The 18,476-nt window shown below is 35.3% G+C and overlaps 2 protein-coding genes across 2 annotated transcripts; both read right to left on the reverse strand.

Annotated features, from left to right (window-relative positions):
* Positions 1–206: 206 nt before the first annotated feature.
* On the reverse strand, positions 207–8,320 carry LOC145113448 (cinnamoyl-CoA reductase 1-like). The gene is made up of 6 exons (XM_079049539.1): positions 8,037–8,320; positions 7,723–7,895; positions 1,155–1,337; positions 896–1,058; positions 563–749; positions 207–480 (listed from the first exon to the last, which is right to left on the reverse strand). The coding sequence occupies exons 1-6, from the start codon at positions 8,155–8,157 to the stop codon at positions 336–338; spliced, it is 972 nt and encodes a 323-aa protein (XP_078905665.1). The 5' UTR covers positions 8,158–8,320; the 3' UTR covers positions 207–335.
* A 4,724-nt stretch (positions 8,321–13,044) lies between these two features.
* Positions 13,045–15,740, reverse strand: LOC145113447 (cinnamoyl-CoA reductase 1-like). The gene is made up of 6 exons (XM_079049538.1): positions 15,567–15,740; positions 15,245–15,417; positions 13,972–14,157; positions 13,713–13,875; positions 13,404–13,590; positions 13,045–13,320 (listed from the first exon to the last, which is right to left on the reverse strand). Exons 1-6 carry the CDS (start codon positions 15,685–15,687, stop codon positions 13,176–13,178), a joined length of 975 nt encoding a protein of 324 aa, XP_078905664.1. The 5' UTR covers positions 15,688–15,740; the 3' UTR covers positions 13,045–13,175.
* Positions 15,741–18,476: the final 2,736 nt, after the last annotated feature.

Consider the following 18,476-nt stretch of genomic DNA (forward strand, 5'->3'; position numbering starts at 1 on the left):
CAAATCAAATTCAATTCAAATTTTGAAAATACAAAATTTTATCCTAATAACATTATTATTATTTTGCTTAACAAATTAATTCATAATTACCTACAATCGACAATATCTGTTTTTTTTTACATTTATTATTTTTTTATCTATATAAAATTTTTTAATATACCGACCGTGGTTTCCACGGGTTATAACCTAGTAATAATAATAAGAGCGAAGTAGAATTATTTTGGCATATATTACATCAACATCATTAAGACAGAGGATAGAAGTAGCTATGTCATATAACTCACAACTACAAATACATAAAATAAAAAAAAAGTTACCATAATTAAATATCCCATTCAAGATATAAAGCCTTTGGTTTTCAAACTCTCAACACTGTCTCTGATAATCTGCTCCATAGGAATGAATTCAAGACCCAACTCCATAAGCTTTTTCGATCCAGTCTTTGATCTCAGTAACCCCGGTTGGGTGTCTTTCGGCAACCTACACAAAACAGATGATCACAATGACGGATTTACCCCTCAATATAAAGACAAAACAGAACAATTGTGAATTGAGAAAGTACCTGGGGATATTATACTCAGGGTATAATTGCGCAACCATGGCTGCAAAATCACCATAATGGGTTATGGCTTCAACACATACATGTCTTCCAGTAGCCGATTTGTTTTCATACACCAATATATGAGCTAACGCAACATCTTTAACATGAACAGAACCCATGAAGAAATTCTCATATGTTTCCGTGCATCCTAAACAAAACAAACTCATCTTCAATTCAAAAATTATATATATAACTACCTAGGGCTATTTTTTATTATGAGGATGAGGACATTTACGTCGTTTATGATAATGCACGACAAACACATTACAATGTTTTATGTTTGTCCTATGTTACCTTGGATAAGGCGAAGAATCATCAGCATGCTTGCATTAAGTGTTGGAGGAAGAATGGGACCCATCACTGTTCCAGGGTTGACCACAACTACATCTAATCCTTTCTCCTTAGCAAAATCCCATGCAGCTTTTTCTGCTAGGGTTTTAGAAAGCGGGTACCATAACTGATATGACATGATGACATGGCAAAAAGTTTAATAGAATCAATGAATGTTTTATGATAAAATATAAATGGAAAAAGAAAAGAGTGTGTGACTGACCTGGTTTTGCTTGCAATATTCCTCATCAGCCCAGCAATCCTCAGTCTTTGGGAGATGAGGTGGCCATTTAGGACTGGGTACAATGGCTGAAACAGATGATGTCACAACCACACGTTTCACTCCCACTTCCTTTGCTGCTGTCAGAACATTGTTTGTCCCTTTGATTGCGGGTCCCAGTAGTTCCTTTTATTCAACATAGAAAACAAGGTTGGTTGGTTTGAATCCTTATTTTTTTCTTTATATCTAACCAATCAATGAGAGCGCCTCATAAGTCATAAGTATATAGATCGTGTTTATGATTTTTATTTTGGTTGTCTTACTTCCCCCTGCACCTACACTTCTTTATTATGGGGTTTATATAATATTTCTAATACTTGTTTTGCATAGTGCATAGGTCTACTCTATTGAAAAATGGTTAACCCATCCAAATTTGGATTTTTTGTTTGTTTCTGTTGACAACTATATATCTAATATTATATTCATTATGTTAAGAAGAGTTATAAAAAAAAGTTAAGGTCAGTAAAGGAATTGATAATTAATGGTTAATTCATAGTAATCAAAACGATGTAGCTTTGATAGGTTCTATATGCAACCCAAACACTCACTATCAAATATTATCCAAATTAATTGGAGTTGAAGAAGTTGAACGACCAATCAATCTACTATTTAACCTCTCAAACTGATCCTTGTTCCCAAGGATCAAAAGTAGGATCTGTGGATACACTATTTTGAGTAATGATATGCCCCTGATATTCGATTTATGGTACTCCCAATCCCAACGAACACTTGCTCAACTTAGCAAATAAAGAATGATGATGTAAAAGCTTGGAAACAATGGTGAGGTGCTCCAAATGAGTGTGCCAAGTGGGGTTGTAGACAAGAATGTTGACAAAAAAGACTAGCATGAATTTCCTAAAATAAGGCTGGGAAACACTATTCATCAAACCTTGGAACGTAGAGGTTGCAAATAATTGCATCATAACTAATTCTCCTCCTTTTTGAATAACTTTATCCATTGTTTTCTTTCCAACTGTTTTAATTTCTTTTTTTTTTTTTTGCGGATCCCCTTAACAAGGCATTTTGACCTTGCCATTTGAATTCAGCAGTATGGTTCACGAAGTCAAATTGTACCTTGACCAAGGTTGTGAAGCACCTAATGGTCAATTTACTTCAGTTTCTTACATTCGAGATGTTCAATTACATGCTTCCATCATTCATTCTACATGGAGTATTGTATGTTCCAGATTTTAACTACAATCTTGGCTCCATATCAAAATTGACCAAACAGTTAAATACCTTTTCTATTTTCACTGATCAGATGTGTCTATTGCAGGACCCTTCCTTGCAGAATAAACTCTCTCTTGGAATGTTTGCTAAAATGATCAATGACCTGTATGTTTTTATCATCATCATTTCAAGCAACATTTCTCTTACAGTTTTTCTGTTTTTTTTTCTTTGCCAAATGTTAAGTCTTGTGTATTCAATTATATTGCTTCATCTACTATGATATGGCATAGACGTTTAGGTCATGTTCCTGTTCAAAAACTTCAGTTGTTGCCTTTATCTTCTTAAGAAGTTGAATCTTGTGAAATTTGTTCAAAATCCAAACAACATCGTTTACCTTTTCCTACAAGTATTTCAAGTACTAATGCACCTTTTGAATTAGTACATGTTGATGTTTGGGGGCCTTACAAACATGCCACTTTTGATGGATTCAAATACTTTGTTACTACAGTTGATGATTATAGTAGGCATACATGGGTACATTTAATTACTCATAAAAGTTATGCATTTACTACTCTCAAAACATTCATCTCTTGCATTCAAAATCAATTCAAAGTTGGCATCAAAATGATCAGAACAGACAAAGCTTTTGAGTTGGGATCAAGTCATGAAGGCATCTCTTTTTTCAAAGATAAAGGAATAATTCATCAAAAGTCTTCTCCCCAACATAATGGGATTGTTGAACGGAAACATAAACACATTCTTGAAATTGCACGTGCTCTATATTTTCATTTGCATTGCATATTGGGGAGAATGCATTAAAACATCTGTGCATCTTATTAACCGGATGCCTAGAGAAATTCTTCACAATTTGTCCCCTTATGAAGTTCTTTTCAAAGAAAAACCATCTTTTGTACAACAATTAAGAACCTTTGGATGCTTATGTTATGCTTCCACAATTTCCATTGGAAGGGACAAGTTTCAACCTCGATCATAGCCTTGCATATTCATTGGTTATCCTTTTGGTTAAAAGGCATATAGACTTTTAAGTCTAATAACCAAAACCATTATCATTTCAAGAGATGTTCAATTTTTTGAGCACATATTTCCCTTACATAACACTCAACCTCAAACATCAACATCCACAGTGTCATCCTATATCCCTCATTCATTTTTTGAACAACATGACGATACTACCCTTTTGTCCCCAAACACAGATTCAACCACTTCAAATTCCCGTGCACCTTCAATGATGGAGTGCCAATTGTTACCGGCAATGACGGTTTCGTTACACAGCACATCAGAAGAGGTATTTCTAAAGTTTTGCCAAAATAGGCGTAAGATTTGGGCCATTTGTCAATTGAGTTGGAACCTAAGTTAGACTCGGCAGCCCCTTCTTGCATCTGGACTCTGATGGCATCGGTTGCTTCCAAGCAACTGATCAAAAAACACCAACACTGATCCATTGCATATGTCACTGGCGGAAATTTGACCACATCAACATGTGAAAGTGAGAGTGCTCTTGGCTACACTGACATAACTATGGAACCTTATATTCTCGAGGAGGAATCTTGTCTTATGGTGATCTTTGATCGATAAAAGCGTCATGCACAATTCTAGTTCCAAACAATTGATTGCAGTACTACAGGAAGATAAAAAGATGTTAGAAAGACACATAAAATCAAAAGAAGCAGCTTTGCTTGAAGCTGAGAGAATTCTGAGAAGTGATTTGGAAAGAGCTTTGATTGTAGAAGTTGTTCAAAATAAGAATATAGAGTTGCGAAGACAAATAGAGAATTGCCAGGAGGAATATAATAATATAGTGGAGAAAACAAATAGTCAGGAAGTTTTAGAGGTTGGAAAATTAAGTGAAACCATTAAAAAAACTTGAGGAAGCTGTTTTTTAATGTGGAACTGCTGCAAATGTTATTTGTGTCTTCAGGAGACAGATTTCTGAACTACAAGAGGTGAAAAGAACATTAAAGAGGGAGTTAGCAAGGGAAAATGTCTCAGCCAATCTAGTTGCAACTACAATGGCTAGTGAATGGAAGGATGAGAATGATAAGGTTATGCCTGTAAAGCAAGGGATGGAAGAAAGAAGGTAGAGATGCAACGACTAAGGAACATGATTTCGGGAATTGAATGGCTCAAGACCTTTGGGGAAGTCATTTATGACTGGGGTAAACCTTCCAGGAGTTTTATGTATCAAGGACATTTTGAACAACTTTTATTAGGAAAGGCATGGCTCAACACTTCAGGTGAGGCCGTTCGTAACTGGGACATATTATGGTTGCTTTTTGTATATCAAGGAGTTAGAGTTGATATGCAAGGATGGGATACTTTTCAGAGTTCTTTAGTTTATCTCCAGAAGTGGGTTATGATGACCAACAAGTCGGTTGGGATAGTGATGGAAGCAGTGAGTCATCATCTTAGGGATCAGCGCCATATGGATTTTTTTGGGCTAAATTTTGGTATGCTTCCAACTTCAGGGGGTCTGGGAAGCTTACATCTGAGATTATGTATGGCCGAAAATCACTAATGGAGAGTCATTGTGTACCGAGAGCAATGAGTTCTCTCTTTGAACAAGTTTTGCTATCAGAACAGAAATTGAGTGCTTCGGATTGGAGGATCCCCATCGTGATACTTGTTATACATTCAATCATTGCTCATTGGAAAAAAGTTGAACGGTGGTTAATCCTGTCGAAAGGGCGCACGACTGAGAAGGCTACAGGGGAGGAAGCATGGGCAATTGGGAGCCAATTTCTTAACACAAGTCTTGAGGACAAGACTTTTTTGATGGCAGGAGTAATGATAGGAATCCAGAATTAATTGGCCCAAATACTATTAAAGCAAGAGTCATATCTAGAAGGCCCAATAAGGGGTAAAACAGTAAATTCATCTAGGTTGGCTAGGATTATTCATTGTTTCTCAAGAAATCCAACAGCTCAATTGTTATAATTGTTGTTTATGTTGATGACATTTTAGTTACAGGTGATGAAATTGAACAAATTAAATCATTTTTACATAAGCAGTTTCAGATCAAAGATTTGGGTCATATACATTATTTTCTTGGTCTTGAATTCGATATAATTCATTCAGGGATGATTGTTCATCAACACAAGTTCATAAAGGAATGCAAATTTCCATGATAGATTGTAATTCCGTTAATATGTCTCTTCCCTCCAGAATCCAATTAACTCCCATTATGGAAAATATGTTGCCTGATCCAACTGTTTATCGACAAGCTATGCAGTTATAAATCTTATAGCGGTCACTTGCCGTGATTTAAAATAGCAGTTATCGCGGTGGAATAGCGGTTTTTAAAATGTAAAAACACATAACATAAAACAAGTTAAAAGAGTCCAAAAATTAAATTGTCAATCAAAGATCAATAGCATCAGGAACAGAGGGAAGTATCGCGCACACAGTAGCATTCATTGTCATTGAATGTTGTTTCCGATTAGGTCATAACGGGAAATAAATGACATTGCGCAACTAAATGACATTGGGCTAAGAATATTAAAGATAGTGGGCTGGTCCATATAAAAAAAAAAAAAAAAAAAAAAAAAAAAAAAAAAAAATCAGCAAAAGAAGTCCAATAATGTATATAGCGGGATAAAAACGAGATACCGGTTTTGAAATAGCGGTGAAATTACGTCTTATCTCGGCGATAAGGCTATCCGGAGTGGAACCAATTCCACTCGTGAAAATCCTAGGTGGCACCCCAGGAGACGCGTGAACACCGCCCCCAGGGTCGGTGGGTTGGGTGTGGCGTGAGCGGTAGGACGGATGAAGACGTTGCATCTGATTGCCCCTCACATTTTCCCTCTTTCTCTCTCTTTCTTTTTGCCCCCTTCACCACCAACCCACCGGTGAACACCATTTCCACACCCTGGTGGGTTGGTTGTGGAATGGTAAAATGCCTACGTGTCCTCACCTTCACTCACAAATTATCCGTGACCACTCCTCTTGGCCTAATCACGGAACCACTATTTTCCCAACAACCGCGAAACGCTATCCCACCGAGATCTCGGCACTATTAACTACCCAGTCGACAATTGATAGGAAAGTTGAAATTCTTGCTTCATACCCGACCCGATATTGCCTTCTCAGTTCAATATCTTAGTCAGTTCAATCAAACACCTTCACAGGCCCATTATGATGTTGCTTTACGTGTTCTTCGATATATAAAGGGTCCTGGATTGTTTTTTAATAACAAATCGGATTACAAGCTTGAAGCTTTCTGTGATTCCGATTGGGCTGCCTGCCTATCAACACGACGATCAATCAGTGGCTTTTTATACTTTTTGGAGGGAAACCGATCTCATGGAAATCAAAAAAGCAAGTAACCGTGTCATTATCTTCTGCTGAATACAGATCAATGCGACATGTTTGTGTTGAATTGGCGTGGTTAAGTCGTTTATTCAGATGGTATTACTCCAATTCCGTTAAAGTGTGACAACATGGCTGCTATGTACATCTCAAATAACTCAGTGTTTCACGAAAGGACAAAGCATATAGAGATCGATTGTCATTTTGTGCGTGAAAAACTACAAGAAGGTCTCATTTCATTAAGTCATGTCCGCACTCAAGATCAGCTTGCAGACGTTTTTACGAAAGTACTTAATGGACCTCATCATCAACATGCTATATCCAAGGTCTACAGCCGTACCCTCCTGAGGGGAGGTGTCAAACTAACTGCTATAACAGCCCAAGGGCAAATATGTAATTTAATGATTAGGTGTTAGTTTTAGTCGGTTAGTTAGTTTTGTGATTAGTTAGCTGTTTAGTTAACTTTGTATATAAGTGTGTTCACTTCATGATTTACAAGTTAATGAGAAATGATTAAAATGTTTCTCTTTCCCTCTCTCTAAGCTATAACAGCCCAAGGGCAAATATGTAATTTAATGATTAGGTGTTAGTTTTAGTCGGTTAGTTAGTTTTGTGATTAGTTAGCTGTTTAGTTAACTTTGTATATAAGTGTGTTCACTTCATGATTTACAAGTTAATGAGAAATGATTAAAATGTTTCTCTAAACTCAAATTACAACATACACTTGATAATATCTAATTGATTCCTTTCTCACCTGGTTGGCTACCCCACTAAGAAGGTATTGAATAATAATAATAATACAATAATACAAGTGTTAACAAAGAAATAGACAAAAGCAACAATTAAATGATATATATTCTCATGCAGCCACGTATCATATATCCTAGTGCCATCTTAATCATCATCTAAACGTCATCATCTATGAGGTCTATTTGTTTTCATCTTGATCTTGGTTTTATACTTAGTGTGTGTGTGTTGTACAGTATTCAACAACAAAAAAATGGTAAATTACCTGAGGATCGTGGACTTGATCAACGATGCAAGGAGAAGCCAAGTGAAAGACACCGGATGCACCGGTGACGGCGGCGACAATTGATTCGTAATCCAGGAGATCGATTTGGAATAAACGGAGACGTGATTCTGCGCCTTCTAACGCTTCTAGATGCTTCGTTTCCTTCTCATCTTCTGCAATTACATGTGCACAATTATGAGTGAAGGGTGAAATTAGCTCCAAAACCACACATAATTTGGATCGCGATCAATTTAAAATAGGTTATGATAGACACGATTTAAGCTATGGAGTGGGTGATGAGAAAAGGGGGTAACTGAGATCTTTGACGGTGGCGTTGACTGTGTAGCCGCGATCAAGAAGGAGGCGGACGAGCCACGAGCCAATATAGCCACTTCCTCCAGTTACGCACACCACCTCCAGCGCTGATGCCGCCATTTCTTTTGTCCTTTTGCCCTTTCTAGTTTCTAGAGCTTCCAGTACTCCACCCAGTTACCCAACCAAAACTTATCAGTTCTTTAGGATGTTTAGTAATTCTTGATTTTGCTTTGGGATAATTATATAAGCCTAGAGAGAGAGTGGCACAGTACACATAGGCGGCTTCATGATATTTTTTTGGGAAAATGACTTGTAAGGTAACGAATTATATAAAAAATACCATTGAATTTTTTTTTGTACGCTTATCATCGACCAACTATATCATTAAAATTCACATTTTGTTCAAAAAAATACCATTACGTTACCGATAACAGTAGGTCATCAGCCACTCGCTGCTGATGTGGATTTTACTGTTTATTATGTACACATTATACCATTAAACTTTTTTTATACATATTTTACCATTAAACTTTTTTATACACATTTTACCATTAATCTTATATAATTTATTCAAAAAAATATCATTTCAAAAAATACATATTATTACATAAAAATAGGTTTTTCATCACCTATTGTGACTCCCTGATTTTTTTAAGGTTTAGGAGAGAGGGTTCGCTTTTGACAATGATACTAAGTACTTCTTTTTACAACTGTATCGTACATTTATGTTGGTCACACATCGATTGAAACCACAAGGTTTGAGCTTGAGACTTCCCTCTCGAGCGCACAAGCCTTACCCGACAAGCGACCAAGATGACAATTTAATATTATGATAGAAGTATAAAGTATTTTTACAAGTAACCGCAAAGTATTTCAATGTATAAATACATATTTTTACATACATATAAAGCATATTTACAATGAATATGTGTTTTTATGTATAAATAGATATTACACTGTATAAATACATATTTTGTCATTTGAAAACCATATGATGGTCATGTAGTATATATTATTATATTTAAATGTATAAATATATAAATAGTCAATTATCCATTATTTTAGTTGAAGTTTAATACATTTAAATGTATAAATATATAAATACTCTATTATCCATTATATTAGATTTTGAACCCCCCCCCCCCCTCTTCTTGATTATGGTTGATGATAAGAAAAGTGCATTGAAATTATGTCGTTGTTTATTGAAAGGAAAATGACTTATAAGGGTAAGTTTGTAACATTCATTATCCAGATAATTTATAATTTTGACCATTAATATGAGACTTTGTTGCGAAATTGGTCTCATGGTTGAATTATGAGGAACACGCCTTTTGTCTAGTATGCTGGGTGTACTCCTTGTACGTTGGGTGTACGTGACTGAAGGCCAAACCCTAATTTGTAGGGTTTGGACCCTATTTAAGCATCATTAACTCCCACGACCTCTTCCCCTCATCAGCCTCCAGCCCCATTTCGTACATTGCAAACCTTAATCCACCTTTGTGAGCATTTTGAGCCTTAGAGTGTGTTGTTGGTGTTCTTGAAGGAAGGAAAAGGAAAGGAAACCACCTTGGAAGCTCAAGACCTCTTGGATCCAAAAGTTTCTTGGCCTTAAGCAACATTTGGAGGTATAAAGTTTGGATCTTGATGTGTTCTTTGTTTAGATCTTGTTAGCCTTGAGTTTATGTTCATTTTGGTCCTATAAGCTTGGTGTTCATGAGTATGGACTACTCTAACCAGAAGAGTAGTCCTTTCATACGTTTTTAGGTCTTAGGAACCATAAAAATGGGATCTTGGCCCTTCTTTTTCCTACCATGCAAAGGTTATGATGTCTTAATGGGTTAAGAAGTTAGGGTTTTAAGATTTGGACACTTAATAGCCATGCAAGATCATAAAGTTGGAAACTTTATGATTTAGAACATTATTTGGGACTAGATCTGGGCTTTGGACGAAAAGGACTTATTAGATTAAGCACTTGTTAGAAGGAAAAGTTGGTATGTACGTACGTTGGGCGTGGCTTATGGTACGTTGTGCGTACCTGGTCGAGACCCCGCTTTCTGGCCGAGTGAAATGCATTACGTTGGGCGTAATAGTTGAGTACACCGGGCGTACTCATCCTGGGTCAACTCGGTTGACTTTTTGATCTTTGACTTTGACCAGGATTTTGACCAAGTTTGACCTAAGGTATTTTGGGTATTTGAGCTATAGACTGAGATTTGGTCACTGTTTGTTGTAAAGGTGATCAGTAGAGTTGGTATTTCGAGCAACGTGTTGTTCGACTATTTCGTCAGACTGTGAGGTGAGTTTTCCTCATTGTACTTGTGGTTCGAAGGCACCAATGTCGGCCCACTGGATTATGTATCCCGGTATACTAGATTGATGTTATGTTGAGTATGTGTTAAATGTTTATCTGTTGCATATGTCGACATAGTGTGGTTGGGTTGAGGCTGTACTACTTTGTGTTGTAAGCCAAAAAAACTCGGGCAATCCAACCAGAAGGTTGTGGGCCAGGGCTAATCCAATCAGGAGGTTGTGGACCAAGTATATATTAGGAAATCCAACCAAAAGGTTGTGGGCCAAAGCAATCCAACCAGAAGGTTGTGGGCTAGGGGTAATCCAACCAGGAGGTTGTGGACCTTGTATATGTTTTGTTGTGTGGTATTTTGGGGGAACTTACTAAGATTTGGCTTACAGTTTAAGTTTTATGTTTTAGGTACTTCAGATGATCGGGGGAAAGCAAAGGTGTGATCGTGCACATCCTCCTGATTTATGATATTTGATTTTGTAGCACCCGAGTCACCAGGTATGAGATTAATGATTCATTTTATTTTAATTCAAGTAAAAAGGTGGTGGGGGACTCATGAGTACGATAGACGTACATTTGGTAAGCACGGAGTACTCCTTGCATGTGCATCATCGGGTGATCCCCGGCATACGCTGGGCATATCCATGCGTACGTTGGGCGTACTCAAATCAGGGGCTAACCTTAATTTTTAGGGTTTACACCCTATTTAAAGAACTTAAGTCTCTCAATTCCGTTACCCTCTCAGCCTACACTGCCCTTTTAGTGTCAATATCGAACGCTAGCCTTCTTGAGTGCATATTTGAGCTTACCTTAAGTGTTTTGGTGTTCTTTAGTGGTTTTGAAGAAGAATGGGGTTTGGGAAGAAGCAAAGGTGAAGAAGGAGCTTGTAGATCCAGAGTTTGTGCACCATTTCTAGCCTATTGAAGGTATAAAGTTTGAGTCTTGATCATTACAAGCTTAGATCTAGGTTTAGGATAGAATTTGGCATCTTTTGGTCCCATAGCTTGGTTTCTTGGAGAATGAGCAACTCCAGGCCATTTGAGCTGTCCTTTTGGACTCTTGGAGGTGTGTGGAGTCATAAAAATCGTATCTTGGAAGTTAAGACTCGGCCATGCATGTGTTAATTGTTGGATTAGATGTCTAAGCACATAACTATAATTGGTATGTACTTGAATTGATAGTAGCACAGTCCTTTTGGGTTGCCTTCATTCTAGCAACTAGACAGGTTGACCAATTGAGAAAGAGGAAGAATTTATTATTTTGAATAATAAATTAGTATAGAAAAATGATTTATTAATATATTATGAAAATAATATATTAATTAGAAATCATGTTATTTAATTAATATTTAATCGGTAATTAATTTGGAATTAATTTTGGGATTAAAGGAATTAATTAAAAGTACAAGGGTTGTTTAGCAATTAATTAATAGTTGTGGTTTTGGGCTCTTAGACCAACCTTGGAGGGTTGGACGAAAACCTCTAGGGAGGCCCTTAGAGTTTTCGTCCAAAGCCTAAAGGAATGAGAGTCCATAGGCTGCTTAGGCCTTAAGCTGGAAATTAGGATTTCCTCCAGCAAACCCTAGCTTTGACTCTAAGCAACCAACAACTATTTAAGGAGCCTCTAACCCTCTTGATTTCGGCCATGCTTCCTAACCCTAAGAAGAGCCGGATTTCTTGAGTTTCCTCCTCTCTCCTCTCATCCTCTTGCATAGTGTGTTTGTGAGCCATTAGAGGTGTGACACTTATGACACTTGTTCTCAAAGTTCAAGATCTTCAAGGAATCCATTGTTATTACAAATAAGAAATGCACGTGTCTTTTTCAAATTTTCAGACTTTGTTTAATATCTGAAAAAATAAGAGGCATTTTTAATTTTAAGAGGTAAAAAATAATATGCAGACAAACGATCTGAATCTGAAATTTTAAGAAATTGCCACTTAATTTTGCAATTAAGAGGTAAACAAACAGGCCCTAAGCCGTATTCAATGCATTACCTATTTACAAAATTAGAAAAAAATTAGACAATATTGTGTTTGCAACGTTTTAACCCGAACATCGAATTACTCATTTGATTCGAACACATTATTACTCATCACCAAGCATGCTCGTTTTGCCACCACTCAGATTCATCATCAATATTACACGGAAATAAAAAGGGACAAAATTACAAAAGTGGCCTTTTGGCTTACAAAAGTACCACAGATGGTCCTTATGAAGAATTTGTTGTATTAATGGTCCTTAAGTTTGAAAAACTTTGCTGACTAACACCGTTAAAAATAAGGGTTAAGTATTAGTGAAATGAGTAATACTAATTAGTTTTCAGTTTTGGCTTTTTCTAGTTTTAATTTTAGATCTTCACCTTCATTTGCCAGTTAGCAAAGGAGAGATTGGTGGTCGGAAAGATGGGACGGTTAAATAGGGACACCGGGGTGGAGTGAAGGGTGACGATGGATATGGAGGGAAGGTGGGAATGTAGGGTCTCAGTAAAAGAAGGGTAAAAAAGTACTTTTACATTGGAGTAGACAGCAAAAATTACAGTGTTAGCGAAAAGGATCATCTGTGCAAGGGTTTTCAAACTTAAGGACCATCCATGCAACAAACTACTCATAAGGACCATCCATGCAACAAACTACTCATAAGGACCATCTATGGTATTCTTTAACAAACCACAAGGACCATTTTTGTACTTTTGTCTAAAAAAAAGATTAAGAGCAAAGTGGAATTATTTTGGCATATATTACATCAAAACATCATTAAGACAAAGGGGATAAAAGTAGCTATGTTATATGACTTACAACTACAATTATTCAAAAGTTACCATAATTAAAAATCCCATTCAAGTTATAAAGCCTTTGGTTTTCAAACTCTCAACACTGTCCCTGATAATCTGCTCCATAGGAATGAACTCAAGGCCCAACTCCATAAGCTTTTTCGATCCAGTCTTTGATCTCAATAACCCCGGTTGGGTGTCTTTTGAAAACCTTTACAAAAAAATGTGAAAGCATGTTGTTATTTTATGACATTAACCCTATTTTAAAGTTATTATTCTTATAATGATCAGTACCTGGGGATATTATACTGAGGGTATAATTGTGCAACCATGGCTGCAAAATCACCATAATGGGAAATGGCTTCAACACATAAATGCCTTCCAGTTGCTGATTTGTTTTCATACACCAATATATGAGCCAAGGCCACATCTTTTACATGAACAGAACCCATGAAGAAATCCTTATATGTTTCCGTACATCCTAAACAGAACAACCTCGTCTTTAAATATTCAAAAATTTCAATTTATTTTTATCTGGTTGATATCAGTTTCAGTCCAATGCACAACAAACCAAACACAGCATGAAGGTTTGTCCTATGTTACCTTGGATAAGGCGAAGAATCATCAGCATGCTTGCATTAAGTGTTGGAGGAAGAATGGGACCCATCACTGTTCCAGGGTTGACCACAACTACATCTAATCCTTTCTCCTTAGCAAAATCCCATGCAGCTTTTTCTGCTAGGGTTTTAGAAAGCGGGTACCATAACTGATATGACATGATGACATGGCAAAAAGTTTACAAGAATCAATGAATGTTTTATGATAAAATATAAATGGAAAAAGAAAAGAGTGTGTGACTGACCTGGTTTTGCTTGCAATATTCCTCATCAGCCCAGCAATCCTCAGTCTTTGGGAGATGAGGTGGCCATTTAGGACTGGGTACAATGGCGGAAACAGATGATGTCACAACCACACGTTTCACTCCCACTTCCTTTGCTGCTGTTAGAACATTGATCGTCCCATTGATTGCGGGTCCCAGTATTTCCTTCTATTCAACATAAAAACCAAGTTGGTTGAGTTTGTTCTAAAATTCAACAGCTACTCATTCTTCAACTTGTTCTTTTCACATTCAAATATTACGACCAAGTTTTGCGCATGGCTTTGGCCTTTGGGGAAGTCTACCTTTGAATTCAAATTTTCATTTCTTTTTGGGCAAATGACATAAAAGCCCTCAAGTTTGGCAGCAATATACAAATTTACCCTTTTGCGTATTTTAGATTCATTAAAGCCGGAGGTTTGCAACTTTTTTTTTTTAATTTTACCGTTTTGGAGGTTTACCTGGTAAAGTGGAACATTTATGCCGCCAAACGTAAGGGCTTTAATGAACCAGAAATATGCAAAAGGGTAAAACTGGAAAAAAAAATTGCAAACATCCGGCTTTGATGAACCTAAAATGCACAAAAGGGTAAATCCGCACAAATCCGCCAAACAGGGCTTTTATGTCATTTTCCCTTTCTTTTTATGATTCAATATTCAAAACAACTTCAGACATGCATCTCTATATCTTCATACTTGTTTGAAGGCTTATTTTTTCTTTACATACAACCCAATCAAATGAGAACCACATAAGTCATAACCATATAGATTGTGTTTGTGATTTTTATTTTGGTTGTCTACACTTCTTTCTTATGGCATTTATATAATATTTGACCAACCAATCTACTATTTAACCCTGTGAAGTAATGGAAGAATAATCCACGGAATCAAATAGCGTGAAGGAACCAAGAGTTGAGAGACATTGGGGAGAAGAGATAACTTTTCAATTCATAATCATAACGGAGAAAACACAGAGATAAAATATGCTCTGTTACAATGGGAAGGCATACACTTGATACTCTAATTATTCCTTTGGCTACCCACTCACAAAGAATTAAATAATAATAATAATAATACAAGTGTTAATAAAGAAATAACTAAAAGCAACAATTAAATGATATCTATTCTCATGCAGCCACGTATCATATATCCTGATGCTATCTTAATCTTGACCATCGTTTTATACTCTTATTGTGAGTGTTGTAAAGTATTTTAGCAGAACCGCTCAACCAACAAAAAAAAAATGGTAAATTACATACCTGAGGATCGTGGACTTGATCAACGATGATAGGAGTAGCCAAGTGAAAGACACCGGATGCACCTGTGACAGCAGCGACAATTGATTCGTAGTCGACGAGATCGATCTGGAATAAACGGAGACGTGATCCTGCGCCTTCTAACGCTTCTAGATGCTTCGTTTCCTTTTCATCTTCTGCAATTGCATTTGCATAATTATCAGTGAAGGGTGAAATTAGCTCCAGAACCACACATAATTTGGATCCCCATCAACTTAAATAGGTTATGGTAGACACGATTTAAGCTAATTTTGTGCATGGAGTAAGTGATGAGAAAGGGGCTAACTGAGATCTTTGACGGTGGCGTTGACTGTGTAGCCGCGATCGAGAAGGAGGCGGACGAGCCACGAGCCAATATAGCCACTTCCGCCAGTTACGCACACCACTTCCATTGCTGATGCCGCCATTTCTTTCGTCCTTTTGCCCCTTTTCTACTTTCTAGTTCTTGCTTTTTGCTTTGGGATAATTTCATACATATATATACGCCAGGTTACAAACACGTGTAGACAATTAAAAATATATATATAATAAAGGGAAAAAAATTGGAAATTTATTGATTATTGTTTATCTATTCTAATAAATGAAGGTTTTTTTTTGTCGCGCGTCACATTCTCATTCCATTTGCCAAATGTCGATTATTTTGAATTAAGTTTTTTCCACATGTCATTTTATGAGTTTTCTTATTTTATTAAATTCCACATAATTTTTTAATGTAATAATTATAATAGATGTAGCAATAAATGAATATCAATTTAATTAATGAACTTACATTCTAATTTTAAAATTCCTAAATTAAAGCTCATTAATTGATTTTGTTTATTTATTTAAATTATTTGTTTAAGTTATTTTGTTTAAATTTAAATTATAAAAAAACATTTCAATTTTAATAATTCATTGTTATTTTTTTTTCTTATAAATTTAAAGTTTTCAAATATTTAGACTTTTATATCTAACTTTCTTTTTTAAATTAACTCATGTATTACATAGGTCTCACAACTAGTAATTAATATATCACTGTGGTTACAAACTAAAAATAATGTTATTTAATTTATGATTATTGAGATAAATATAATTGTGTACCACAAATATTAAAAATTGATAGATTTGAGATGACAACAACAAATACACGTGATAGTACAATGTAGTTGTTATAAAATTCCAAAGAAATAAGATAATCTAATATAGTTATGTATACAAACAGAAAAATGACCCACAACTAAAAAATATATGGACCGAGTACGTATTATAAATAAATAAAAATGTCATAAGTAACAAAAAATAATATTTTAACATAAATTTTGAAACTCTCTTTGTATACAACATTATAAGTTCTATGGTCAAACTATCATTAAATTAATAACTTTAATTTTTTATCTACTCTTAAATCCAGATAAAACAACATATAATTGACTATGTGTGAATTAGTTGTCTCATAAACAAACCAACATTTGACAATGACCGTCCTTAACTCTTATTTGTGGAAATTGCAAAACAAATAGCAAGCAAAAAATGTCTTCTTTTAAAATTGAAGGGAATCGTTTCACTATTTGAATAAATTTTCAGAAATGATCATTGTTTAAAGAAATTAATAGAAAGGTCCATCTACAACATACAATGTTATGACTTAAAGTAGAATGTCTAATATTTTTGAAAAAGGTAGAAAGTAGTATATTGTAATTCGGTAGATTACCAGATAACATCCTCTTAGGGAAGGTAGGAAATGGTCTCCGTATGACACATACATTCCTAGCAAGTAAATATTTGTATATAACCTTTGTTTTCAAAGAAGTATGTGAGTCTCAAATCTCTAAAACTCATCATTTATCATTTGTATCGTCTTATTTTAGCACTGCATTTCAAGTTTTCAACATCCTACTTTTATATCTTCGTATTTCAACATTGTAGTTTGAAAAGTTCATATTTTACTTGTAAATTTTCCATATTTCAATATTTATTTGTGAAACTCTTCCTAATCAACATTGTACTTTGAAACCAAGATTTAATGTACTTATGTTTTCGTTCAATTCTATTGGACAAAGGTTGGAAGGGGAAACATACTTTCATTAGTTTGTTAGTTATAACATCCTACTTTAGATGCAAATAAGTTTTTACAATAAAATAAAAAAGAAAGTACAATATTAAAAATCTCTAAAACTCATCATTTATCAAAATACTAGTCGACTATTCATCCATTGTGTACATAATTAACTAATTTTCTAAAATTGCAATTTTCAGTTCAAAAGGAGAATGTTTCAACTTCATTTATCTTCACTTTCTTCTTGTTTGATTCTTAAGATCGTAATTAAAATTAGATGTCGAAAATAAATTTAGATGGGGAAACCATTAACTTAAACATTAAAATCCATTTATCAAAGAGTTAGGACAAACCCTAAACTGTCTGCTAGGATTATCATTGGTCCACGATGTGAAAATTCACGAATGGTAGCCATAATGATAAGGGTTTGCATCATCAACTATTGTATTCTTCTTGGAGATGTGTGATTTTGAGTTAGAGATATGTGAATTTAAGAAATAAACATCATAATGCTTTGTTTATGTTCAAAGTAAGAGGCTTATTGCCTTAATGATATATAAGAACATTGAAAAAAAATATTATTTGTTGATCGGATATCCAACTCAGCAAAAAAAAAAAAACAAAAATCAGCATCAAACACCTTATCTCCAATAACTTTCAAAAAAATGTTATAGTATAAAAAAAAGACAAAACTAGAAAATTGATCTATGTGGTATTCAAAAAACTATGGATAGGGTCCAAAATGTTTGTAGCTTGCATGCAAGATCCAAAATCAAGATTTTCCCATGGTTTTAGTCCATTATGTCTGCAACCGTTTACTTAGAGTCGTTAGGCCCATCACGTGCCCTCTATGTAAAGGCATTTTCATCATTTTGGTTGTGGTATGCAGTTTTCGACATTTGAATTAATTAGCCTAGATTAGCAATAATGATCCAAACGTACTTCACTCATTCATTTCCTCTCACACCACCTTCAACAATCCAGACACAAAAACCCTAATCACTGCTCGAGCTTCGAATTTCATCCATGCTATTGAAAATGTAGGGGCTCAAAAATGTTGGCGAAGTTGTTAACATTCAAGAACTATATAGTAAGATACTTTGAAACATCCCAAAAATATGACCCAAAATTTTCGTTTTCAAATTATTATTAAAATCATAA

This window comes from Lactuca virosa, chromosome 5 (genome assembly GCF_052849685.1).
Source record: "Lactuca virosa cultivar CGN04683 chromosome 5, Lactuca_virosa_CGN04683_v6, whole genome shotgun sequence".
NCBI lineage: Eukaryota > Viridiplantae > Streptophyta > Magnoliopsida > Asterales > Asteraceae > Lactuca > Lactuca virosa.